Below are 25,849 nucleotides of genomic sequence, written 5' to 3'. Positions count from 1 at the left end.
TAGATGGGGACCATTATCTTTACTGAATCAAGATGTCTTCCATTTTCATAAATGTGCTCTCTAGAAGCCTTGCAAACTCTAGCTGATATGCTAATATATCTCTTTCCTAACCGCAAATAATCATTATAATCCTCACTTTCTTTTTTTTTTAAATTTTCTCCCTTGTACGTACAATGATCAAAGTGGCCATGTTTTCTAATGATCTCCGAGCCACATGGCCTGTCGGATTGTTTTAGGTGTTTGAAGGAAGGGTACTCGTCCATGCATTTTCATTTTTCTCTCAAGTGTAGCACGAGCAAGTGAGGATATATATATATTGTTTTGTTTCCTCAACCCATTATGGGATTACTTATTTCACTATTTCAAAACAAAAATAAGACAGAATAGTCACTGTCATACATTTTGGCCCGCTAGCGAATGAAAATTAATTTTTAGTCCTACTACCACATCACTATATAATCAAACAACTTGATAATTTTATACTAGTTTGATTGAAGAGATTATATATAGGTACTTATTAAATTAGCTTGGATATACCCTTCAGAGAGAAGAAGTGTAGCTATCAATTACATCTGATATTAACCGACAAAAAGGGTAGGAATTAACAGTTTTGTATATATATACATAATTGATATTTAGTTGGGAGAATAACGTCAAGAGAATGATCCATCAAGTTGTTGTTGAGAGAAGAAAAGGAGAATGTTCTAATGATATATCTTTTTGAAACTTCAAACTCATTCCCTGCCCACCATTGGCTCTCTATTACCAAACGGTGTCATCTTAATCTCCATTAAAAACAAAGTAGTTGAGTGGCAACCAGTAGCGGGATTCTAGGCCATGCCACCAACCCATGGGATACCAAAAAGTTTACCTACGTACGTAGTATTTTCACCTGTATACTACTTTTCATATAATTTAAGAAGCAAAAAATAAATAAATAAATAAATAAACTTTGGTGTATATAATTTTAAACCCGAAATTAATATACCATAATTTTTAAAAATTACGAAAAATATATTATTGCATAAAATATTAGCCTAAATATAAATTTTAAAGTTTTTCAAACATCTGAAAATAAATTTTCTCTCACTTCATATCATATCTGATTCAAGGTCTTCCAAATTGTTGTACTATGCCCCAAAGAAAGTCTAATCAATTTTTCTTTTTTTCTTTTTTAGAAAGAATTTCTCTGTTTCATTTTAATCTCCTTTTTTTTCTTTGATGCGATACAAAAAGCCTAAACGAATATGTGTATATGTATGTTCACACTATTTGTACATGAATCCCTGATTCCATCTCAAATATCGTGAAGAAGATGAAGAAGACATGAGATGAAAAAAAAAAGGAAAAGGGAAAAGACAGTATTCCTTAATCATAGTTTTAAGCCTCGGGCTTCACCAAATGCTTCCCCTTTCCCCCCACCCATGCTTAAAAATAAAAGCTCGACATTTTTTCAAACAAACAACTTTTGCATTACAAAAAAGATGTTACACTTTCCTTGCATGCACTAGCTAGGCTTAGCATAAATTGTGTCTAGCTATCGGCGTGTGACTGTCGGCCAATTCCAATATATATGCCGTCATATATTGCACTCGATGCTTCCGTAGTTGCAGGCAGCAGCACAAGTTTAAGTGTTAAACTTTGATTGTTAAGTATAGAATTGTGATTCAAATATCAATTAAGTTGCTGGTTGGTTAAAGGGTTTCCCATTGAAATCTCTTCTTTCTTTTCTTTACCTTAATCATCATGCCAAAGCCGTGTTATGCTTTCTATCGCCTTTCCCTGTTGTCGTTTTGTGATATGGAACTGTAATAATTAATTTTGTTAGTGAAAAAAAAAACTAGTTTAAGTCAAACTTCAATCCCACCTTTATGAAATTCTAACCTTGTTTCAAGAATATTTATTCTTTTGCACTGTGTTATACAATCACAACAGCTGCCACTGAAATCAAGAATGCCAATTTGGTGCATAAAGCAACGAAATGAAATAAAAGCCAATGCCTACAGCCCTACCCTATTGAGTTTAATCAACATTTTAAACAATATATATATTTGTTAAAGTCAATATCCAACTAGCTCTTTATTAGATTCTTCTTGCTTTGATTACACTGTCTTTTCCCTACGCGGCATTTAAAAAAAAAACACACATATTCCATTAATTGTACAAAATCAATAGAACAAAGAGGGTAAAGCATAGGATAAAGGAGAGATACTGATTAAATTTTAGAGGTTGTTTGTCGTCAGCGACTCCTCCAAAATGGTTTTTCTTCTGCGGATAGCGAGAATTGTCCTGAAAAAAAAAGAGTTTTGTTATGGTGTTCGCCATCCGTTTATCCGAGTGGGATGAACCGATCCTTTTATTTTAGTAGTAATTGTTTGCATTATTTGCTTACATGAGTTTGCACAGATGGGTTCGTATCATCATACAAGCGAACCCATATTTAAGGAACATGTGTTAACCTTAGAATAGGATACGTGTTAACATGCATGGGTCTAACTAGAACGTCACGTCCAGAAACTGTATTATATAAATAGAGAAATTAACTTCATTGAGAGATTTAGACTCACATAAACATTCAACAAATTTCAATGAAAGTGATGAATTAATATGTGTAGCAAATGGAAATCTCGTCCATAACCCATATTTGTATAGTGCTTGCTGTCAATATATGAAAACAAAATTTTGTGTTCATATTCCTTTCTAAGCTGCAAGATTTGTTACCAAGTCAAAGAATTAGTTTTCAAGAAAAAAAACCAAACAAATAAATACAATTTGTGATTTAAGTAAAGTCTAAATTTGATTATGAATAAGTTTACATGCAATTAAGAGCCATAGTTAGAATATTATATTTTAAGTCACAAGCCACAAAATGAAAGTGGAACCCAACGGTGTTAAGGGATTTGCCGACAAGGGCTTGAAATTGCTAGTCGGCATAGAAGCCCATACGTAGGCTATCAAGGCAAAAAGAAAAGGTTGGTGGTGAAGGGCTTTCAACGAAACCTGGTCGCCGTCGATGGGTCATAAACATTCTTATTTTTCTGATCATAAGGTCTAATCATGGTTTGGGACAGCTAATTCACAATTAGAGTGAAAAATTAGAGAGTTAATATCATGTTAGGTACGGTGGGGTCGGACCATGCAGGCAAGGTGTTACATCTTAGATCGAAATTGGGGCACATAGAATAATTTTTATTTGTTGATGGATTAAAGCGGTTAGCTTTGGAAAAACAAAACAAGGCCGGAGAATCAAATCTCCAAGGATATTTGATGTGATTAAAAGATGGGAGTCTTATGCCTTTCTTTGAATTTTACGACACACTCCTTTTTTTCTCAAATTAAATCCTTTATCAGCCAAATAATCCTTTTTTTTCGCTAACTTCCAGGCAGCAAGAAAACACATTTCTTCCAAAATAATTCAATCGATATAAAATTCTAAGAAAAAATACATCATCTTTTGTGTCGTACAACTACATCAGAAAAATTTTCTTAAACGATCATTAAGTTGCGCATTGACTCTAATAACAGCTTTACTGCCAAATACAATGGATTTAACAAGTCAATTTAAACTAACGGTAGTTGATAACTCTTTTGATAGAATTAGTATCTACACCCATTTTTGTATATAATACTTGGGTAAAGCACAGATATTTAAATCCACCCATTCTACAACTCTCTCAACTTAGAATCGTAGTATATTCATTAAGTGGTTTGGGGAAAACCATTACTTACTTCGATGCTAAAATAAAACTTATTATTTATTTAGTTTAATAAATTATTTTACTATTGTAATGCTGGAGAGTTTAAATTAGTACTAAGGTTTGGTTGTTTCATCACTTGCATGCAGATGCAGACACATTTAAGTCAAGCCAATACTAACAAAATCGATAACCCACCCTGCCAAAAATACCCAATATTCTGGAGTTTAATTACTTAGGGATCATGTCTATAACTGCTTACTTTTTTAATCACGTGAGTGATAATATATACATATATATAATATATGATTATTTAATAGTAAATTAGATTCAGCACAAATCAAGATTAGAGGACAATAGACCGAAGCACTTGGATTTGTAGGCTAAGAAGAAGACAGCAGAATAAACATACAGTGAAATGGAAACGTTTAGTAAGCATCTTAGGTGAGTGGTGAGATTACTTGGACATAATTTGGAAAATATTCGAAAGGTAAGTATCTTTGCTGCCGCTTGTCACTTCCACCCACAGAATAGGAATAGGAATAGGAAAGTTACATATATCTTGATATATGTTACCCTAATGTGTTAGGACACGTGACAAGTCTAGAGGACATTTTAATGGTAAATTTGCTATCAATAAGTTGGGAGGTCGCCTGTGAAATCATCCTCCCGAGAAGACTATCATCCGGACAACGGATGACCTGGTCTTCATTAGAAACACGAAGTCGTTTGATAATCAAACATCACGTGGACTTAATTATTTTATTTTATCAGAGTCAAGATGAACGACAGGATCTGTCCCGTCAAAGATATCCCTCCTACACGCTTCATAATGACAACTAAAAGGCAAGTCCAACACATTAACACCATATTACATGAGACTTCAGCCTTCAAACTTTCTCCACCTTCTCAATAACCATTCTCCTCTCTTCTATACTCTCCCCTTGTTGAGCACAGTATATATTAAATCAAACACAGCTATAATTTATGATATCTAACTACTGATGATTTTGTGTTTATAATTTTCTGCTAATTATTGTATATCAAAAGGTATACTTTTTTCGTTGGGCATCTTCTTTTATTTTTTCTTGGAGCCCCGTCTTCTGGTCGCCCCACTACCACCCCCTTTTCAAAAGGCAAAACTTTTCATTTTCTGTAATTAAAAATTTTGAAATCTTAACGCACTTCAGTCCTTTTTTTGGACAAAAGAAATCATCAAATATTTCTATAAAGAAGTTTGTATCAAATAAAAGAAAATTATTGGTGATCACGTTACTGATAGAATTTATAAAAAATTCAAATTTGAATCCAAAATTTGATGCTTGTTCTCATCTATTGTTTGTAGCAGGAATAAGAGAAAAATATTGAATGATGATGTGGCAATGAAAGAAGGCTGTTGGCCCATTGAGCTTAGTTGAGATTCAACATTCCAAACCCTGGACTGTTTTGAGGATCAGTTAGTTGCCTGTGAAAACCCAACAAATTTAGATAAATTTGGGTTCACTCCCTTCACACAGAATGAAAAACTAAAGATGTTACAATGCTCTGAAATTGGGCCACAAAAGCTCAAGAGTTGTGAAGCTCTTGCTCCTTTGAGGCTGAGCCCATCATCCAAATCAATTTCAGGTCCCCTCAAGCTTTTAACCTTGATCGATGAAGCACCAATTCAACCCAAAGTAATAAAAGAAGTTGTGTTGTAGCAACCATTCTGAATGAATAAAGACTAAAGAGTGTGCGCAGCCTTTGTCTTTGGCATACTCTTAAGATCCGACGGGTGGCAGATTAGCAGTTTAACACCGAAAGCTGGCAACTATCGTAATCATAAACATACTCCACCTTGGACCACGTAATTAAATTGCCAGTATATTATGGTATCGTTACTATTAATAATGAAGTGGGTATCGATTAAAGCAAAGAAAATTGGACCACCCAACCTTTCCACCCTACTCCATCCACCCTCCTATTCCACTTAGTCACTGCTTGCTCAGCTCATACCACGTGAAACCACGAGACGTGCCCAGTTGCTATTATTTTTATTTTTTTAAAATTCTCTAAGTCAATAAAAAGAAAAACTCAAAAGGTTTCTCTTTCAAGTAATGATTTTTATTTTTATTTTAAAATGAATGCTTGAAAGAAAAGAAGCCTTTGGCTCCGATTTATGTGCAAACTCAACGTGCCTTCCTTTGTTTATTTATAGTTTTTATCTTTTTTTTACAATTCCTAATTTTCTAATGCGGCTTTCAACGTATCTCGATATCGCACCACCTCCACCACCACACCTCGTCCATTACACCCTGTTTCTCACGTTCTCCTTCAATTAATCCATTATTATATTTATTTTTTTGACACCCAGTTTTAATATTTATTTCATTTATTAACATGTAAAAATTGTTTACGTACTACATTCTGACACCCCCCACCGTCGATGTCTTCCCATGCCCACTATTAAAAAACAAACAAATACAAGATCAAGCTTTAGATTAGATAGACTGTAGATATATTGAATGAATGAATCTAAAGCTGTTGGCTGGTGGCTTGGTTGTTTCCCTCGCTGTTGGGCAAATAACATATATCATTAAATTTATCTGTTCCTCACTGTCTTCCTCTGGCAGTTAAAAGAAGTGACCACTGTCATTCTATTCAAACAAACAATCCATAATTCCCCTCATCATTCATGTTTATATTTACAGTCCTGCCTGTTTCTGCCTTTCTTTTTTAGCTGTAAATGCACCCCTTTGTAATTTAACCATACCTTTTTTGATGGGGAAGAAAGGAGGGACTTCCTGGTTGACTGCTGTGAAAAGGGCTTTTAGATCTCCTACTAAAGACGGTCATGATAAGAGAAGTAACAGAAGAAAGGATGAACCTGACCACCAAGATGAGGATGAAGACAAGGTTTGTATTTATAGTATCAATGAACTCTTCATTCATTACTATACATGAAAACAGAAGAAAATAAAACAAAACAAAAAAAAAAGTAAATGAAGTTGAATCTTTTACTGTAAATATAATTCTTGATCTGTTACTGGTTTTGGTAGAAGAGAGAGAAGCGAAGGTGGATCTTCAGGAAACCCACAATTCAAGAACCGGTGATTCATCAGCAAACAACACCAGTGAAGGCTACAGGTCGTAATGGTGCAGGTGCAGCATCAGATGGTGCAACCGCAACAGCCGCAGAGCAAAGGTATGATACTCCTAGGGCAGCAACCGAGGGTGCAGCAGTGGTACAAGTGGCTCGCCCAACTAGACCTTCAAATTATGCTAGAGAGCACCACCTTGCTGCCATTGTTATTCAGACTACTTTTAGAGGCTACCTGGTACAAAAATCTAGTAGCTGCAGAAAATTTGTGTTTATCATTCGTACTTTTAGATTTAGGATTTCATCAATGTTTTTCTGCGTACTGATGAGAAAAATTGAATCTGTGATTGTGAAGGCAAGGAGAGCTCTTCGTGCACTGAAAGGTTTAGTGAAATTGCAAGCTTTGGTAAGAGGTCACAATGTGAGAAAGCAAGCCAAGATAACACTCAGGTGCATGCAAGCTCTGGTTAGAGTGCAGGCTCGGGTTCTTGATCAAAGAGTGAGGCTCTCGCATGATGGAAGCAGAAAATCCGCTTTTAGCGATACCAATAGCGTATTGGAATCACGGTATCTTCAAGACATTTCAGACAGAAGATCACTAGTGGTAAGTTGTTTTTGTTAGCTGCTGAAAGAATTGTTCTTTTCAAGCAATGATGATATTTCAGTCAAATCAAGGTTCTGTTTGAAGAGTCATGCAAAGAAATCATGATTTGAGCCTTGAAAAGCAATAGTGTTGTAAGCAGGATTAAGTTGCGCGGTGTTTGGTATTTTGGGACTAATAGTGTTTCCATGGCACGTGTGTATTTTTCAGTCAAGAGAAGGAAGTAGCATTGCAGATGATTGGGATGAAAGGCCACACACAATTGAGGAAGTTAAAGCTATGTTAGAACACAGGAAAGAAGCTGCTCTGAAGCGTGAAAAGAACTTATCTCAAGCTTTATCTCAACAGGTTTATCCTTTTGCTCTTAACCCATATCTTAATTACTTCCTCTGTTTTGTTCTACTGATTCCCTTAACCTAACTGGTTCCTTCTTTTGCAAATAGATGAGGAGAGCTCGTAGGAGCCCATCGATGGGTGATGAGGATGAGGTCGAATGTAGACCGAAATGGCTTGACCGTCGGACCCCTGCTAAGCCGTGGGACAACAGAGGAAGAGCTTCAACTGATCATAGAGATTCTGATAAAACTGTCGAAATAGATACATCCCAGCCTTACTCATATTTAGCACCTATTTATAGAAGAACAAATTCAAACCAATATCACCAGCACGGACCCCAAAACCAAAGGCCTAGTTCACCTCTACATAGAGCTCAACAGAACGCACCGATGCACCACTCTCCTGTTACACCCTCTCCATCCAAAGCCCGGTCTATTCAAGTTCGGTCATCGAGCCCTCGTTGTGTTAGAGGAGATAGAAGCTCAGTTTCATCTCAAACACCAAGCTTAAGGTCCAATTACCATTACACTGGTAGGGTTGGTACTCATGCTGGCAGTAGTGGCAACAATGCTGCTACATTGCCTAATTACATGGCAGCAACTGAGTCTGCAAAGGCTAGAATCAGGTCTCAAAGTGCACCAAGGCAAAGACCATCTACACCAGAGAGGGACAGAAATGGTTCAGCAAGGAAACGGCTATCGTTTCCGGTTCCAGAGGCGGGTGGTGTGGGGATGGGTTATGGAGGTTATGGCCATAATTTGAGGAGTCCAAGTTTTAAGAGTGTAACTGGTTTACATTTTGGATTCGAACAACAGTCTAACTATTCGTCTTGCTATACTGAAAGCCTTGGCGGTGAAATCTCCCCATCTTCAACTAGTGATCTTAGAAGGTGGTTGAGGTGATCCTTGTCTTCAGTTTTAACTTTAGAATCAGTTTCGCCACTGTGCAGCTTCTTTGCCTAGTTTGCTTTCCCCAGTTTTAACCTTTTTATAGAGGTTTGACTGATCAAAGTGTGGTTTTTTTATTTAATTTCTTTTTTTTCGTTATTTTTTTTCTCTTCACCAGTTTTAGTTAGAGACTGAAGCTACAAAGGAGGTAAATGTAATGACCATCTTGAATAAAAATTGTAGATAAATGAGTTGGAAGTTATTGTTAAATTTTACAGTTTTTGTTCCCCTCTGTCTCTCCTTATCTTCGTATGAGGAAATCATTTCGTTGATGACTTTGGAATTCTTGAACAGTTGACTATCACAACTCAGGAACCTAATTTTAATCCAGAATCAAGTAAATATATACAAAATTATAAGATATCTACAACAGCAGCATCTAGCTTCCTTGTAGTGAATGGCCCCCACCAAAAAAAGGAGCCTGACAGTCCATAAAAGTAGCAAGCAGCCTCACCACAATGATGAAGACGAGGAGTTGAAAAAGAGCATGTGCCATGAGTGGTGCCATTGCATATTTGGCAGCAGACATTTTTTATCTTTCACAGATTCATAAAGATCAATGGAATCGAGTTAAAGTAAAAGGGGTTTGGGGGGTTGTTGACCACCTTCATTGGCATTGCACGTTGAGATGTAGAAATGATGAATCAGTGACGGTGAATGAAGCACTCATTGAATTTGTTGCATTTCTACGTTACACAATATGTATGTGTGAATCGTTCCAACCATACCAATTAAAAGAAGAAGCAAGGAAGCTTATGGAGCTTCCCGATTGAAATGCATTTTTGCTATTGGTCAAACAAATCGAGCTGCACCATCACAAACTCTTTACCCAAGGGCAGTTTCGCCGAGCAAGAGCTCGTTCCGCTTTTGTGAGTAGCAACCGAAGAAGCCCAACGAAAAACGGAAGTGGTTACACGTTTCTCTCATTCCCATGGTCAAGACCGGTTGCTTATTGCAAAAGGTTAATTGTTTATTATTAGTATAATAAAATGGCCCAGCTCAGTTAAGTGTGTTTCGGAAATTTAGTTTGACAAAATCAGCAAAATACCCACATGTCAAATTGTCAACGACGTTTCTAAAATTGATTCCTAAATCCCACAGAAGCAGTAAAATCAGAACCGCAGCCTAACCTTACCCTACCCTAGTTACATGGCCAAAAGTGATTGGCTTATCTTACTTTAGCAGTAATATCGAAACCGCACCGTATCCCTACACTCTTCCAATTAGGGTTGTTCTGGAACAAAGAATCCACGCTGCTCATTAGGCTCTGTCGGATAATAAAACTCACAAACGATACCCACCGGAGAACCCCTCCCACCCCCCCCCCCCAAAAAAGTACCCCACAAAAACTTTCAACCTATGTTTTTCAATCGCCATTTCCCCCAGAAAAAAACAAAAATAACCATCAATTTAAATTAGGTACTATTCATGTCTTATGATTTCTGATGCAATATCCAAAAATTTTTCCTTGTAGCTGAATATCCTTCTTCTTTGTTGGATTTTGGATTCAAATTTTCAATTATCCAAGAGAGAAAAAACCCATCAAATTTTAGCTTATAAAGCCGATAAATTTATCAATTGGTAAGGAAAGCCCCAATTTCACTCTCCTTTATTTTGTATTCTTTAGTATTCTTTTTCTTTTTCTTTTTTTATGGTCCTTTTGACTGCCCTAATATCTTTTTTCTTTCTTTCATCTTGTTTAGATTTGTCGCATTTACATCTATTTTCTCGTTGCCATTTATTTGCTTATAGTTTATTGTTTAAATTTGTTATCGTTTGAATGCGGATTTAAGGGAAAATGTAAACTCGTAAGCTTTTCTTAAGTAGGATTGACGTTCCTGGCATTGAATTTCAGCTTCTTTAATTTGTTTCTGGGTTTTAGGGGTTATGTGAATTAGGGATTGGTTTTCCTTTTAGCACACTGTTTAGCCCTTGTTTAAATTTCAGTTAATATTTATACAAATAGATATCCAGTTGCTACTTTATTATTGGTTGGTTTGTTTGTTTGTTTGTTTAATTTCTTTTCGCTTTTGGAATTGCTGAGGCAATTAGTTTCCCTTTACTCTTCAAATTTATTGTAGTACCAGTTGAGCTCTATTTGGTTGCTTAGCAATAAAAAATTTTCATCTTTTTTCTTTCCTTCCTTCCTTCCTTCCTATCTTCTTTTGCGCTGTTTTTTCCAGATGTTTATTAGCTATTCCTTTTTACTTCTTTTTTTCATTCTTGGGCCAGGATAATTTTTAATGTTATGGATGTTCATTTACTACTGCTATGCACTTGGAGCTTCTTCTTTTTTTTTTTTTTGTGAAGTACAGATATATAACAAGGTTTCATTTGCTGTGTTTGAATAATCTGAAAAGGGACCATACATGGCGGAGAATGCAGAAGTTGATGAGAGGGTGGATCTTGATGACAATTACATGGAGGAAGAGGATGATGATGTTGAAGAACATGTAGATGAAGACGGAGTGGATAGTGGTGGTGATGAAAATGGGGAAGAAAATGATGAAGAGGAATTTGAGGACTCAAAATCAGGGGTGGATGGAAAAGATCAATCATTGGAAGTAGAGAAAAGCCACATTGAAACAGAGCATGTGGAAGATGAAGAAAAGCCCACAGCTTCTATTAGTGAGGAAGAAAAAGAAAAGCATGCTCAACTTCTTGCCTTGCCTCCTAATGGTTCTGAGGTTTTCATTGGAGGGCTTCCGAAGGATACCTCAGAAGAAGACTTGAGGGAACTTTGTGAAGCAATAGGAGAAATTTTTGAGGTTGCAACTTTGTGATTGTGATTTTCAAGCTCTTCCCCCCCTTGGATAATTTTGGGTTTTCACTTTTAATAGTAAGTTATTTTGCAGATTAGGTTGATAAAAGATAAAGAATCTGGTGAAAGCAAGGGCTACGCTTTTGTGGCATTCAAAACAAAAGAGGTTGCTGAAAAGGCTGTTGATGAGCTGCACAGCAAAGAGTTCAGGGTAATTTTGGTTGCTTTAGTTTGCTTGCTGATGCAATTTATCACCTTCATTGCTTCTTTTAACAATGTAGTTTGGTTTTCTTTTTCAATATACATAATAATCTCTGCAGGGTAAAACTATAAGGTGTTCTTTCTCTGAAACTAAGAACAGATTATTTATTGGTAATATTCCAAAGAGCTTGACTGAGGATGACTTCAGAAAAGCCATTGAGAGTGTTGGACCTGGAGTTGAAAATATAGAACTAATAAAGGTGAAAATTTGAACCAGATGATGTTTTTATCTTATAAAAGTGTGAACATTGGGAAATCCCTTTACCATTTTGATTTGCGAATTGCAGGATCCTCTGAATGTAAACCGAAATCGCGGTTTTGCTTTTGTCTTGTACTACAACAATGCCTGCGCTGATTATTCAAGGCAGAAAATGGCAAGTGCAAATTTTAAGCTGGATGGCAACAACCCTACTGTCACATGGGCTGATCCAAAGAGTTCACCTGATCATTCTGCTGCTTCGCAGGTAATTCTATTTTTCAAATTCATTTTGAAGTGCCATCTTGAAGGAACCACTACTGGGTTTGTTTTTTTTTTTTTGGGGGGGGGAGGGGTGAGGAACCTCCTGTTTGGATTATTAATTGCCAGATGTTAATAGTTGGATGTATGCAACCTCCTGTTTTATTTATACCACCAAGCGAAGTTCTAATTTCATGTTATGAAACTAACAGGTGAAGGCTCTATATGTCAAAAACATTCCCGATAACACTTCTACAGAGAAGCTAAAGGAAGTATTTCAGCGCCATGGGGAAGTAACAAAAGTGGTTATGCCACCTGGCAAAGCTGGTAAGCGGGATTTTGGGTTTATACATTATGCCGAAAGATCAAGTGCTTTGAAAGCTGTCAAAGATACAGAGAAGTATGAAATAGATGGTAATTTTCTCTTGCAATACCTTGTACTCTTTCTGAAAACAAAATTATTGCTTTGATTGGTGTGGCTGCTACTTAAATTATTCAAGCTGTCTTCAAATTATTCAAGGGAAAAAAAGTAGTGCTATCTTCTGCATGTAATCAACTTTGTAGCCAACATGCCCAGTTACTTATGCATATCGGTGTTGGATATGAATCTTCGGCGTTCAGTTTTTTCTTTCTCTGTCCGTAGTTGCATAGAAGTTCCTGCATTCTTTGCTTTTTCTCTAAACTTCTTATCCACTTTTTCCTCTTTTAACTTTTTGAAAGTTATTTTCTGATGTAAAAGCTCCACTTTTATAAGCTCTGTAACATGTTGTACCACATGCTAGCTTGTAGATATGGATTGAGATAATTTGGTCCTTACTTTGGATCAAATATTTGATCTCTCGGTTTAAACTGTTGGCTTTTATTAGTTGAACTTTAAACCTTATTTGGTTGTAACAGAAATTTAATGATAAGAAAGTTTTGTGAAGAATTAACTGTATGTGAATGAAAAATAATACTTGTATAAAAAAGATGCATAAAAAATTTCTTATTGTTGTGTCCTGCCGTATTTGTGTCTTAGTTCTTTTAGAAATTTACATCTTATCATGCTCATATTGCATGTGCATTTTTCTTCAGTAATCAATTTTCAGTGAACTAATTTTGAGACTGCTGAGATAATTGTTCTTTTATGCATATATTGAGGTTTCTGAAGAACATAAGCAATTAATTGATTCTTGATCTAATAACCTCAGAGGAATGTCCTTGTAAGTTATCACCTTATGAAATATATCTGGAAAAACTAATTCCAATTGATAGGATTTGATTAGGGTTGATTGTATCTAAATGGACTTATTTTTTATCAGGATTTGCTTAGACTTGGTTTATTTTAGATCAACTTATTTCTAATTTTGACTTGTAAAGAGATCCCTTTGTGTGGTTGTCTATGAGATATGGCATTAGAAAATTTGTTAAATGCCTTTCCCCTAAAAATATTTTGACTGACATGACTGTAGGCCAAGTCTTGGAAGTTGTCCTTGCCAAACCTCAGGCTGATAAGAAAACTGATGCAGCATACCCTTACATTGCTGGGCTTAATCCAAACCATCTTCAGCATCCTGGGTATGGTGGTTTTACTGGAACTACATATGGCTCTCCAAGTGCTGGATTTGGTGCTGCCACTAGTTTTCAGCAGGTACTCAGGTTGATTTGTGTATTTTTATTTTTCTTAGATGGAGTTCTCGTATTGGTAAAACTAATGTATAATCATGCACATTAACAGCCAGTAATATATGGAAGAGGGCCAATGCCAACAAATATGGCTATGGTGCCCATGGTTCTACCAGATGGCCGAATAGGATACGTCCTGTAAGTCACCTTGTTTTGGTTAAATTATAATATTTTCCTCAGTTGACAATACATTTTCAACAATTGCTTTTGCTGTTGTGGAATTTGGGCAGCCAACAGCCAGGAGTGCAGATGCCAACCCCACGTCCTCGAAGAGTTGATCGGGGCAATGGCCCGGGAGGAGGAGCAGGGCGAAGTGGAAATAGTGGAGGCGTTGAAGGCAACCGCAGTAGAAGGTACAGACCCTATTAGTTTGTGGGAGTGTGGACATCAGGTAGCGCTTTTGCTGGGAAACAGGAGACAGACGTTGTAGTTGGATGAATGGTGAAGGGGACTGTTTAACCACCCTCTTATCTCTCTCGTTCACTGCCTCCATACCCAAAATCGTGGATTATAAAACGAAATTAGAGAGTGAAAACAATGTTGGAATGGGGAAATTTGGAGCATCATATAAAAAACTTAAAAAGGTCTGTAGGAGAGGTAGTTGAAATTATATTGTTCGACAAGTTTAGTTGTACTTGGTGGATTGCTTTATTGTTACATAGCAGGAAACAGAAGTTGGGTTTTGCTTTTAACTCTAAGGGCTATATACAGGCTCCACTCCGTACTCCATGTTTGAAGTCGATTCCTTGTAGTTTCCTCTGTTTCGTGGATATGGCCTAACTGGATTGGTTTTGGGTAACTCTCAACGCAACTTTTTTGGTGCAGCCTTCATCTTTTCCTTTATTATTATTATTATTATTATTATTATTATTATTATTATTATTATTATTATTATTATTGTTCTTCTACCATCTTGTCTTCTCAACATATCCAAGTAAGTGGGTAAGACCATCAGGACTAAACATAGATAAAAAAGTATTGTTTTAGATGGCAAAACTCAATAGAAGGTACACATTTTTATGGGTGAGGGAAAGCTTGCGAGGAGGAACTGAATTGATTTCACGATCTAGACTTGATAAACAGCGGAACAGGTGCAGCAACGTGCATTGCAATTGTTATTGTTGTTGCTGCTGCAACGAAAGACTGACGTGTATTGAAGATGTATTTTCCTCTCAATCATACTAAGAGAATATAGCTGATTAAAAACCAAAAGGAACATGGTAACTAGCAGAATCCAAAATGATGATCAATGAGCAAAATTCTTAAGCTGGTCATAACAAAGAAAAAGATGAGCAGAAAATTATGCAATTTTGGGTACACTTGAATTATGTTTCCAGGTAAAAATCGAACATATCGGTTATCACAAAAGAAGGAGATGCTTAATTTAAGTGGTGCCTTCCTGTTGGAGCACGTGAAGACGCTCTTCCAGCTCATCCAACTTAAGGCTCCACTCAGTCCTTATCTGCAAGGGCTTGACATTAGTGTAATCGATGGTATCCTCCAGTCTTTGGGTGGGTTCAGGTGATGATGCTGAACCCTTCTTCTTTCGGTTGGCTTTCTTCTTGTGGGCGGCTGCTCTCTGCAGAGCCCATAGCACGTCGGACCCACTTATTTCCTTTCCATCATCTTGGTTGGAGGCGGCTGGGTGACGAGGTAAACGCACGTTGAGGGGAAAAGGATACCTGGTATGTATGGGTATGGGGGCAGGCAAGTAAGGTAAGGAAGCAGCGGGAGACGTAGCCCACATAATTCTTCTTCCTCTTTCTTTATGTATGATCTTTTTTACGATTTTCTTTCCCAGCCAAAAGAACAGAAACGAAAAGAAAAAAGATATGGTAGCTAATCCACAAATTGGGTGAATTGAGTGAGGTAGGTAAATTCTAGTTATATGGTACGACGACGGATCCATTCTAATTTAATCTCTTGGAATTTTATTTTATTACTAATTTATATTAGCTAAAGACTGAAATATTTTCAACTATTAAAATGATACATTAACTTTTACTAATTTATTACTCTTTAATACAGAGAGTGTTAAAAGAATTAATTTTTTTTAGAGCAAACAAAAACATTTTAAAATTTTCAATCTCAAAACACACCATAAATCAATTAGAAATAGATCCATATTTATTTATATAATATATAAATTTATAAATTAATTATTACTAAAAACAATAAGGTAAATGGTTGACCATGAAATGTGCTTCATTCCCATGTGTAGGGATGTAGTGAGCAACCTTTTTAAAAAATCCTATTTAGAAAATGGTTTTCGGTCACAATAATTCTTTTTAAATCGAGTCGGTTTGTGATATTTATAGTAATAATTTTTTTCGAAAAATACATGTGCTTTGTACAAGACAGATCCTAGATGTTCCCGGCTTCCAACCGAATGATCTTTTCTGCTATTCTCATACCACAAATTGTTGCGACTTGCGAGTGTAGGCTCAAACAATCACGAACCAAACACAGAACCAGAAACGATTTATTACTTTTAGTTGTGAAGTAATTCTCTCTCAATAAAAACTGGTAGAATTGTAATTCCTAAAAATAGAATTTATTCTTAGAAAATAATTTTTTATAACTTTTTGGCAAAATAACAATATCCCAAACTTGTGTAAATAACTCTACTAGTAGCATATATTTATATGGAGAGAGAGAATCTTGGTTGAATAGCACACCCTAGTAAATAATACTAGAGATGTCGCCCCTCTTATGGGGAGATTTAGGTCTCTCTTGTATTAGATCCAATTATATTGTTTCTTGAAATTTTAACCCAACACTTTATAATTTAATACAACCAAATAAATGTTTTCTATTTCTCAAAATAAATATTATTTACTTAATTAATTTAATTAGATAAATTAATTTTCTAATCAAATAATTTTCTCAACCCAATTCTAATTCCATTAAAGTCATGACAACTTTACCATAAAAGAATATATGAACAAATATATTTAATTTTCATATTCAACGGTTCATAACGACTAATTAATTTAATTTCAATTTTTGAACTTCAATTATTTAATTGATTAAATAATAATTCGAAAAAATTAAATTAGTTCTTAAGTCATTTCTATACTTAGTAAGAAAGTACATTCTTTTGTGAATGTGACTCATTTCTCGAACTTCATAATTTTCATTCAAATCTATTCATTTGATTCTACATGCAATTCATTTATGATTTCAAAAGGCTAGCAGTGGGACCAATTGAACATATTTAATTAGGGCTCAAATAATTTATAATTAAGTTTCATCTTTTCATCTATTAATTATAAACTTGTTTAACCACAAAATCATTCTACTATACTATCATTATTAAGTTCTCCTTAGTTACATATAATTACGAAAGGTATTCAATCAGTGCTCGTCCAACGACCATATTATAAGTGTGTTACCCTCACAGGATATCCTTAATCTTTTTAGGATAAATTCATTCTTCCAATATGATATTATTTTACCTCATAGTAATCATTACATCATCCTTTATGAAAAGTCAATTACCATCATATAGTAACAAAGTCATTTATTACAAAGGAAAACAATCGGTAGCCACGTTTACTTTTCATTTATCATGTAATGTCGTTGAGAGAATATCATTTACTCATTAATTGAGCTATGAATTTCACAATTGTGAATGATGCTACATATTATAGAAGTCATATACCCAATGCACCAGTTTTCAATTCCTTATCTATTTGAACTCAAGTTTTTACTTACATTAAAGTATGCGAGTCATGCATACATAGTCTATCATCCACTAATGATTAATATACGTCACACTATAAGCGTCACAATTGAATAAATTCATAAATGAATCTAGGATCTATTATATTTGGGCCCTGTCAAATGTATTGTCATTCCAGTAAGTCACATTCATGTCCCTATTTTTTGGAGTCACCCGTTGTGATTGCCAAGACAAAACATCTCCCCAAATTAGACCTAATAGACGACATGTTAGTCTTTCAATTGGTTTGCTCCTTTTTTTATTAGAGTAAGGACACATTTAAGTTCATCTATTAATATAAGTTGACTTTCTGTATTATGATCCGACCACGTAATACCGTTTAATATTAGTTAACATTAGATAACCAGTAAGTCAATATTTGCTTTAATTTTACTTTGCGTGCAAAAAAATTTAAAATAATATAAAGAATATTAATGTAATTAATGAATATTATTATTAAAAAAAATTTATTTGAAAAATATAAGTATACAAAACGAAGTGATGGAGACACACTTAATCAAGAAATTAATAATATAAAAAACAAAAAAAAATTGAAAGGTGTGTTTATATTGAATTTAAATTATTAGTATTTTATAAAATTTATATAAAATATTAAACCAAAAAATTAATAGCAATACTCGTTACTTTTTTGTTAAAAGAATAGTTTTTTAAGTGTTTTCAAGTCAAGAAATTAAGAATATAAAGAAAAAATTGAAATGAAACATTGTATAGTGATATAATCTTTGCTTCATTTCAAAATTTAAATGAATATGCTTTCAACTACCCATCAAATTACTGAGTAAAATAAGAAATTACAAAAGAGAGAGATGAATAGAAATTGGAGATACTTGTCAATTTCACCTAAGTCCTCTCCAAACACCATTGTTACACTTAAAACCGGATCCCCACCCGACACCCTCCCCTTAGCTCATACCACAGGGAGCTACTTCATGTATTACCAAATCCATGCAGGGTCATCCTTGATGGCTCCATGTGCGGGTGTAGTATAATATTTTAAAAAATAAATATTAAAAAAAACATTTGAATAATGTTTAAAATTGTTTGTAGAATAATAAAAAGAAGTACATTGTTAGTATACCAAATATTAACCCAATATTAATTAGTTAAATTTTAAAAAACTTTACAAAATAATTCTAAAAGATTAAGTAAAAATGAATAACTCATATTTTTTTTTTTTTTGAAAAATAACTTTTCATATAAAAAACTTTCACTCTTTTAAAAATATAATATATTTATTTTTATATCATAAAAATAAATTAATTATAAATAAAATTCGATTATATAATCTTAATTTTTTAAGCTGTGTATCAATTCTTGGTCGTTTAAGATTTTGGTGTCAATAACCAAAATTCAAGCTTCTACAAATTTGAGTTAAATTGCTTGTTGTTTTCTTTAAATAACATTAAAGGAACTTGAGAAATTGGAGAAGAAAAATAAATGGCAACCTATACGTTAGTTTCAAAGTATTTGATTGACTGACAAAGAAAGCAACAAAAACACATGCAACTCAATGTGAAAATAACGCGGAATTCAATTGAATGAAAGGTTAGTATTACGTGGTAGAGAGATAAACTTATTTTCTAAATAAATTAAAATCAACAAATCCCTCGACATATTATTATTTCTAGTAAAAGTTCCATCTTTTTAATTTTACCAAAAACTTGAGTACCTGACCTACAAAGGATATATATATTGTCACGACGTAACTCACTGAGATGACGACGCTGCGACAAAGAAACTTTGAGGTCATCGCGGCGTTGGTCCGAGACTTTTAAAAATTTTACGTTTTGGTCTAATTCATATTCGAGTTAGCAAAAGAGCTTCCGTGAACCCATGTAAGACCCAAAAATGATTGTGTGACATGTTGTGAATGCCTTTAATGCTTATTTACATATTTAAATGGTTGAATGGTGTATGATTACTCGTAGTTGCTTCGACAATGATCATAGCATCTTGTGACTTAGACCTGATGATCAGGTTGGATAAGGGGTATTAAAAGGTTCCTGTTATCTGTGATACATGACTGGTGAGAAACCAGGAGATTGGATGTCATGGTTACCTCTTGGTTGGTACAATTCCACTTTTCACTTAGCAATCCAAACTACACCATACGAGGCCTTATATGGGCAGGCCCCTCCTCAGCATTTGCCTTACTTGGCTGGTGCATCATCAGTCGATAGTGTTGATAGGAGCTTACAGCAAAGAGAAATTGCAAGAAGGCTACTCCAGTTTCATCTTATAAGGCTCAGGACAGATGAAACAATTAGCAAATCAAAATAGAAGTGACAAAGAGTTCCAAGTAGGTGAGTTCGTGTATCTCAAGTTGCAGCCATATAGGTAGCATACTGTCAGAAAAGTGTTGAACCAAAAGCTATCTCCTAAGTACTTTGGTCCTTTTGCCATTAAGGCCAAGGTAGGGAAGGTGGCGTATAGGTTCCAACTACCCTCGAGTTGGGAAAACTCATGTGCAATCTATTCTTCCAGTAGTTGGTACTAATAGGGCTATGCTTAAAAAGTCTGCTCGTATCCTAGAAAGGCACATGGTCAAGTAAGGGAATCAGGCAATCACCGAGATGCTGGTGGAGTGGACTGCAAAAGGAATTTCCTACCTTTGATCCTTGAGGACAAGGATCTTTTGAGGGTGGGGGGGGGGGAGTAATTGTTATGGCAGGAACTAAAGTAAGACAAAAGCAAGTTAGTTAAGTTGGTTAGTGATGCGTTGCGTTTAGTAAACCGTGTTAGTGAAACGGTCATTTAATCCTTTAGTGAAAAGGGTGAGTTTTTGCTTGGGAATTATAGTTGTAGTGTAACAGCTTCCCTAATCGATTCATGTAACTGCCATTTTTCTTCCATTTTTAGCGTTGGTGTGAGTAAGTAGACAATTATGAAAAATTGCTAAATGAATCTTCTTCTTCTCTACTTCACTCTCTGTTCTTTCCCTTCAATCTTTTCTATTTTTCTGAAACGAAGTGCATCATATAGCAAAAGCTTCCTTGTTTTGAACCCCTTAACTATGAACTAATGTCCGAGGTCTTTTATGTTTCCAAAACTTTCTAGTTTAATATAAAAAAAGGGAATATCTTCCAGAAATAGAGCAGTAAACAAAGCGTTTCTCCATTTGATGAACAGCAATATAGCTAGGCTAGATGTTTGCAAAATTTCAATGAATTTGATTATTCCCAAAAGGAAATTAAAAAAACGCAATGAACCAAGCGCCTCACGTTTTGAGGCATCTAGTCCACTCATCTTCCCAACAGTATATACACGAGGCTTTGTTGTGACCTGCGCAACCAAATTACAAGAAGTCAGTAAACTTTGCTCATTAGTCAGTACGACGATAACATAAAGCAGGGAGCAAGAGAGATGACCTTTACGCTTCTGCAGTTTCCCCCGATTTCCACACTATATCTTTCAGTTCACTCGAAAAGCTTTTATAGAACTGTCATTCACACAACAACTTGCATATGAGTTTAACTTACATATTCAACATATTATTATTTACTGCACATAAACTCAATTGGGACAAATTTAAATGGAAGAAAAATTCCTGTTAAACTGAGTTACTGAAACATTTTCTCACCAACAAAGCTAAAATTAAAAGCATCTATACCTTGTGAAACTCCAATGTGTCACCACCAGTTTTACGAAGCTCCACCATATGTAAGGAGGGAGCCACCTCAAACACCTGAGATCGAAGAGCAATTAGGTTTACATGTTCCTCAGGTATGGAATAATCAAAGATCTTAATTACATCTTCAAATGCTTTGAAGGGTAGTTTAGAAAATGCTATCTAAGCTAAACCTGGTACAATACCAAGCTTCAGACTAAAATATCTGGGTCGTCATAATCCAGTATTCCTATTTGCTAATCCCATGGTAACAGTATCCAAAATGATGTAGACTCTAAATAAGAAATATGTAACTAATGAGCTTTCATTTAGATAATAAACAGTAAATTTTTCATTGCGCTCAACAGAACTTAAAAAGGGGCCTGACTGGCTACAAATTCAATACCTCTGTAGCTACAGAAAGCTGGCCCTTTCTCCCACTTTTGTCACCTTTCAACTTCATCTGTGCCAAAACCAGCAGAACAAACGCATGAGAGTACAAACAGAAGTTATAAACATCTGAACTAGATGTTTTGAATAAGCAAGAAATTTAGCTTGCCCGACAGATAAAAGCAAACCTTGTAGTTTCGCTTGTGAACATTAAAGCCCAGAGGTTTTGCAGCTTCCTCAATTTTGGACAGGATTTCATTAGGAGGGCGTTGGGAAGCGAAACTGGTTTCTGGCTTCACAGATCCCTGCAGTTTCAATTCAAACCAGAAGAGGAAAAAAATATATATACACTTAGATAAGAAATACTTTCTAATAATTATAGGAGGGAAAATGAAGATGAAGGCTAGAAACATTTAACAGAGATAATTGTTCAAATTCTACGATTAACACAATATCATACAAGGAAAGCCAAAGGGAACTTAGTTACATACACACTGCTTCTCAAACAATTTGTCAAGACTAAAGCTCTGTGACCTAGAGATAAGCTCAAAAGCATTCATTGACACAGGTTTCTCTTTCCTTTCTGTTACAAGGTGTTCCTGCACAACAAACAAACCATAATTAGCATTAGATGAAATTTATTCTCTTATTAATCTTTCATTTAGGTTACATAGTTTCCAAAGCAATGGACACACAACACAACAAAACTAGTTTAAAGGGTCAATGTTCAAAAGTTCAGGACAAAAAAGTTGATCCGCCGACATTCAAAAGTGCTTGCAAGGGATTTTGGTTAGAATAGACCTCTTTTCCCAGAGCAATAAAACAGACAGAATATAAAATGTCTTACAGTTGAGTCATTAAAGACAGCATCTATGTCATCAAGATTTACATCCTCATCCTGCTCAAATTTTGGTGGCTTGTACCCTTTCTTGAACCATTCATCTTGTAGAATTTCAGGAATAGTTATACGCTGCCAAGAAGAACATGCAGAATTTCAACCAAAATGCACGTGTGAAAGCTTATACCGAGATCAAAGATTGCAAGTAATCACAAAGTTTCATAGGATGAATTGAATTTGAAACTTACTGTAACAGGGTTTGGATCAAGAATACGCTTAATCAAATTCCTAGCACCAGATGAAAACCATGATGGACAGCTGAAAGAAGCCTCCCAGATCTGAAATTTATCAAGGTACAAACAATTTTAATGAAGTTCTCATCTAAAAAGACAAGCCAAATCTGGAGGGTACTTACTTTCTTATACAAGCCTATAAGGCTTGGCTCATCAAAAGGCAAATAACCAGCCATGAGAACAAAGAGAATAACTCCGCAAGACCAAATATCAGATGACGTACCATCATAACCTTTATCTTTGAGCACCTGAAAATAAAAATTTCAGATACCAGAATGAAAAGGAAAAAAAGAAAGAAAAAGAAGAGTTGCAGCAATACAGCTAATTATTTTCTATGAGTTCATGAGTGAAAACCTCCGGAGCAACATAATTTGGAGTCCCGCAAGCAGTGTGAAGCAACCCATCCTCCTACATTTTCAACGTGTCAAAGAAAATAAAAGATTACACTACTAGACATGGAGCTTTCATTCTTTTCCTCCATTATTGATAGTTAACATTTATAAGACGTTACTGCCAACTAAATGCCTTGACCAACTGTTTCAACCATTTTCCCATACAAATTATTGGTTAATAAATGGATTTTGTCGTTTCGCCATGTGAATTCCATCATATCTTCTTAATATTTTCCTCTCCTTTTTATTATGGAAATTTTCCTTTACATCGAGACTTTTTTTTTGGCTAAATGAAAGAATTATTAGGCAGATAGTCCCCTTAGAAAAAGTATAACAAAGCTCAAGAGTGTCTTTTCTTTAGCCATGCGGGCAATATTTTTGGAATTTTGAGGGTTTTTCTCTTTTCTTTTTCATAATTTTTTACTTTTTTTATTCAATTTCTATCCCTATCCATGCCTCTCAAGCCCTTAAATAATTAAAATTTACACCGTTAAATATTCTTAAACCCACATTTTCTTCATTATTATAACAACGGTACTAACTAAAATAAGGTTGGATCAACAATAATATTTACTCTTCTAATTAAATATCATAGAATGTCTTCCATGGGTAATTAGCATTTGATAACAGTAGTAGAAATATATTTTTTTAAAAATAAACATCAACAATACGGATGAAAAAATATCAAGTTTAATTGAATTGATAAATTTGATGCTTTGAAAATCATAATAACTTATGTGGAAGTAAATTGAATTTTAGATTTTACATAAAATATTAAAATATTAAAAATACTTTATATATAATATTTATTACTTTATAATTGAAAAGGGTTTTAATTACTTTTCAATTTAATTGATAACTCAATCAAATACAATATATTGTATAAGTATATAACTAATAATTTTTTTTTTAAATTTAATCAATATATTGATTAAGAGAGTTAAAGGTGAGAAAATTATGTTTATATTATATAATCACAAGTCTAAACCGCAAGGGGTGTTCAATTCATTAATCGATCGGTTAATCGATTCGAATTAACATTAATTGAATTAGTCGAAATTTTTAAACTTTTAATTATTAACTGAACAAAAATTTTAAAAAAATTTAACCGAATCGAATTTTTTCGGTTAATTCGATCGGTTAACCGAATTAACCGAAGTTTATATTTTTTTTAGTTAAAACAAGTATAGAACATATCAAAAATTAACCAAATTAACCCAATTTAATATATGTAAAATGTATATAAAAAATATAAATTTTCGATTAATTAACCGATTTCAAACGAAATTAACCGTTAACCAAACTTCTAAAAATTTATTAACCAACCCCCGACCAATTAACCAAATTAATTCGGTTCAATCGATTAAATCAGTTTTCCCAAAATTTTCACACCCCTATCAACTGGCATAAGAAAAATGATCTACTCTACCCTATTCTATATTCAATAACTGAACAATACAAGCTTACCCGAACTTGCTGCGAGAATGCACTCAATCCAAAATCTGAAATTTTAAGAACACCATACGAGTCTAGAAGAAGATTCTCTGGCTGCAAACGTATAGTAATTAACGATTAAATATATGTGTCTGAAAAAAACTTTTGAAAACAGTACTCATTGATCAGTGAATGGGAAAAAAAAAGTTGAAAACCTTCAAATCTCTATGGTAGACGCCTCTACTGTGGCAGTAATCAACAGCATTGATAAGCTGATGAAAATAGCTCCTTGCTTCATCCTCTTTTAGTCTCCCGTTCTTGGCCTACAAATATCAAATATTTTTTTCACACCTCATACACAATTAACGACTACCTTCCCTCAGTATAATTAGAAAACGACGATCTAACACTTATATACGTATAGATCGAACAAGGTTCCTTGAGGGTTACAATTTTTTTTTACACATGTTCATTTCACCATAAATATATCCGTAAGTAAATTATTGGCAATTCCCTTACAATTTTGTCGAAAAGCTCGCCACCATCAACAAATTCGATGACGATATAAATCCTTGTCTTACTTGCCATAACCTATGCATTAGAATTTAGAAAACAAACAACTCTGAATTAAATAATTTGATGAGCAATGCTGATTAAACAGAACCAGCTTTAATGACAGGGATTCGTTTATTTACCTCAAATATTTTAATGACATTGGGATGCTTGATAAGCTTCATTGTTGATATTTCTCTTTTTATCTGCCCCATACAAAACTGAAAATCTTAAGGCTTCAAAGATTTAACACAACAAATTAACCAAAGACCTTGCAACAAAATTTTGATCATAAGTACAAGTGAGACCCATGTTTATTGACGGCCCAGATCTATCTCAAATGTTTTTGGTGTTGTTTGTGCATGGACCATGGAGGAGATTGAAAGGAGGGGAGTTTTTAGTTTTTACCTGTTCGACCATTCGGTGACGGAGAACTTGGTCACGGTCGAGGATTTTAATGGCGACGCACTCGCCAGTCTCAACATTCTTAGCGAACTTAACCTTTGCAAAGCTCCCCTCGCCCAAGGTTTTCCCAAGCTCGTACTTCCCTACACGCGTCCTCGTCGTGTTACCCTGCAACACCTTCCTCTTAGAGCTCATTCTCTCGTCCTCAACCTTCCGATCAGATCTCAAGATTACAATTTTTTCCTTGATTGTTAGACTCTTTTTTTTTTTTTTTTGCTTGTAGTAAATTGAAAATTCAGGTTGTGGCAGAAATGGCGATTAGAAAGGGGAGGGAAAAGTGGGACAAAGAATCAATAATGCGAGGGAGAGGAAGTAGCGGGGTGGCATGGAA

The 25,849-nt window shown here is 34.8% G+C and overlaps 4 protein-coding genes across 7 annotated transcripts; 2 read left to right on the top strand and 2 right to left on the bottom strand.

Annotated features, from left to right (window-relative positions):
- Window positions 1-5,962: 5,962 nt before the first annotated feature.
- LOC107922947 (protein IQ-DOMAIN 1) lies at window positions 5,963-8,868 on the top strand. Its single transcript, XM_016853151.2, has 5 exons — window positions 5,963-6,590; window positions 6,734-7,012; window positions 7,130-7,378; window positions 7,586-7,723; window positions 7,819-8,868. Exons 1-5 carry the CDS (start codon window positions 6,456-6,458, stop codon window positions 8,611-8,613), a joined length of 1,596 nt encoding a protein of 531 aa, XP_016708640.2. The 5' UTR covers window positions 5,963-6,455; the 3' UTR covers window positions 8,614-8,868.
- A 956-nt stretch (window positions 8,869-9,824) lies between these two features.
- Window positions 9,825-14,626, top strand: LOC107943780 (heterogeneous nuclear ribonucleoprotein Q). 3 transcript variants are annotated; one of them, XM_016877589.2, is made up of 9 exons: window positions 9,825-10,239; window positions 11,019-11,426; window positions 11,514-11,630; window positions 11,740-11,880; window positions 11,968-12,144; window positions 12,350-12,551; window positions 13,589-13,767; window positions 13,855-13,940; window positions 14,033-14,626. In XM_016877589.2, the coding sequence occupies exons 2-9, from the start codon at window positions 11,028-11,030 to the stop codon at window positions 14,169-14,171; spliced, it is 1,440 nt and encodes a 479-aa protein (XP_016733078.2). In that variant the 5' UTR covers window positions 9,825-10,239; window positions 11,019-11,027; the 3' UTR covers window positions 14,172-14,626. The 3 variants fall into 3 exon arrangements, with proteins under 3 accessions (XP_016733078.2, XP_040961898.1, XP_040961897.1); XM_041105964.1 differs by having other exon boundaries at window positions 9,825-10,244; XM_041105963.1 differs by lacking the exon at window positions 9,825-10,239 and adding an exon at window positions 10,356-10,466.
- Window positions 14,627-14,920: 294 nt separating this feature from the next.
- On the bottom strand, window positions 14,921-15,727 carry LOC121223721 (uncharacterized). Its single transcript, XM_041105965.1, has one exon. It carries the CDS (start codon window positions 15,709-15,711, stop codon window positions 15,187-15,189), a length of 525 nt encoding a protein of 174 aa, XP_040961899.1. The 5' UTR covers window positions 15,712-15,727; the 3' UTR covers window positions 14,921-15,186.
- Window positions 15,728-20,637: 4,910 nt separating this feature from the next.
- On the bottom strand, window positions 20,638-25,849 carry LOC121223720 (CBL-interacting serine/threonine-protein kinase 9). Of its 2 annotated transcripts, none has more exons than XM_041105962.1 (15): window positions 25,462-25,849; window positions 25,197-25,259; window positions 25,021-25,092; window positions 24,717-24,824; window positions 24,535-24,615; window positions 23,030-23,083; window positions 22,798-22,923; window positions 22,631-22,720; window positions 22,392-22,514; window positions 22,036-22,143; window positions 21,733-21,849; window positions 21,561-21,617; window positions 21,158-21,232; window positions 20,916-20,986; window positions 20,638-20,829 (listed from the first exon to the last, which is right to left on the bottom strand). In XM_041105962.1, exons 1-14 carry the CDS (start codon window positions 25,651-25,653, stop codon window positions 20,918-20,920), a joined length of 1,335 nt encoding a protein of 444 aa, XP_040961896.1. In that variant the 5' UTR covers window positions 25,654-25,849; the 3' UTR covers window positions 20,638-20,829; window positions 20,916-20,917. The 2 variants fall into 2 exon arrangements, with proteins under 2 accessions (XP_040961896.1, XP_040961895.1); XM_041105961.1 differs by having other exon boundaries at window positions 25,197-25,274; window positions 25,462-25,847.

The sequence above is a fragment of the Gossypium hirsutum genome, chromosome D11 (assembly GCF_007990345.1).
Source record: "Gossypium hirsutum isolate 1008001.06 chromosome D11, Gossypium_hirsutum_v2.1, whole genome shotgun sequence".
Taxonomy (NCBI): domain Eukaryota; kingdom Viridiplantae; phylum Streptophyta; class Magnoliopsida; order Malvales; family Malvaceae; genus Gossypium; species Gossypium hirsutum.
The sequence above is the reverse complement of the archived record's forward strand: the minus strand, read 5'-3'. Positions and strand labels throughout refer to the sequence as shown.

What these genes read in the sequence shown, in the direction of transcription:
- LOC107922947 (XM_016853151.2), top strand. Translation starts at nt 6,456, where the DNA reads ATGGGGAAGAAAGGAGGGACTTCCTGGTTGACTGCTGTGAAAAGGGCT. An exon ending in AAGATGAGGATGAAGACAAG is followed by an intron (nt 6,591 to 6,733) that starts GTTTGTATTTAT and finishes TGGTTTTGGTAG; the next exon opens with AAGAGAGAGAAGCGAAGGTG. An exon ending in CTACTTTTAGAGGCTACCTG is followed by an intron (nt 7,013 to 7,129) that starts GTACAAAAATCT and finishes GTGATTGTGAAG; the next exon opens with GCAAGGAGAGCTCTTCGTGC.
- LOC107943780 (XM_016877589.2), top strand. Translation starts at nt 11,028, where the DNA reads ATGGCGGAGAATGCAGAAGTTGATGAGAGGGTGGATCTTGATGACAAT. An exon ending in TGCACAGCAAAGAGTTCAGG is followed by an intron (nt 11,631 to 11,739) that starts GTAATTTTGGTT and finishes TAATCTCTGCAG; the next exon opens with GGTAAAACTATAAGGTGTTC. An exon ending in AGAGAAGTATGAAATAGATG is followed by an intron (nt 12,552 to 13,588) that starts GTAATTTTCTCT and finishes ACATGACTGTAG; the next exon opens with GCCAAGTCTTGGAAGTTGTC.
- LOC121223721 (XM_041105965.1), bottom strand. Translation starts at nt 15,711, where the DNA reads ATGGATCCGTCGTCGTACCATATAACTAGAATTTACCTACCTCACTCA.
- LOC121223720 (XM_041105961.1), bottom strand. Translation starts at nt 25,653, where the DNA reads ATGAGCTCTAAGAGGAAGGTGTTGCAGGGTAACACGACGAGGACGCGT. An exon ending in TCTACCATAGAGATTTGAAG is followed by an intron (nt 24,616 to 24,716) that starts GTTTTCAACTTT and finishes ATACGTTTGCAG; the next exon opens with CCAGAGAATCTTCTTCTAGA. An exon ending in TTGATCCAAACCCTGTTACA is followed by an intron (nt 22,515 to 22,630) that starts GTAAGTTTCAAA and finishes TCTTCTTGGCAG; the next exon opens with CGTATAACTATTCCTGAAAT.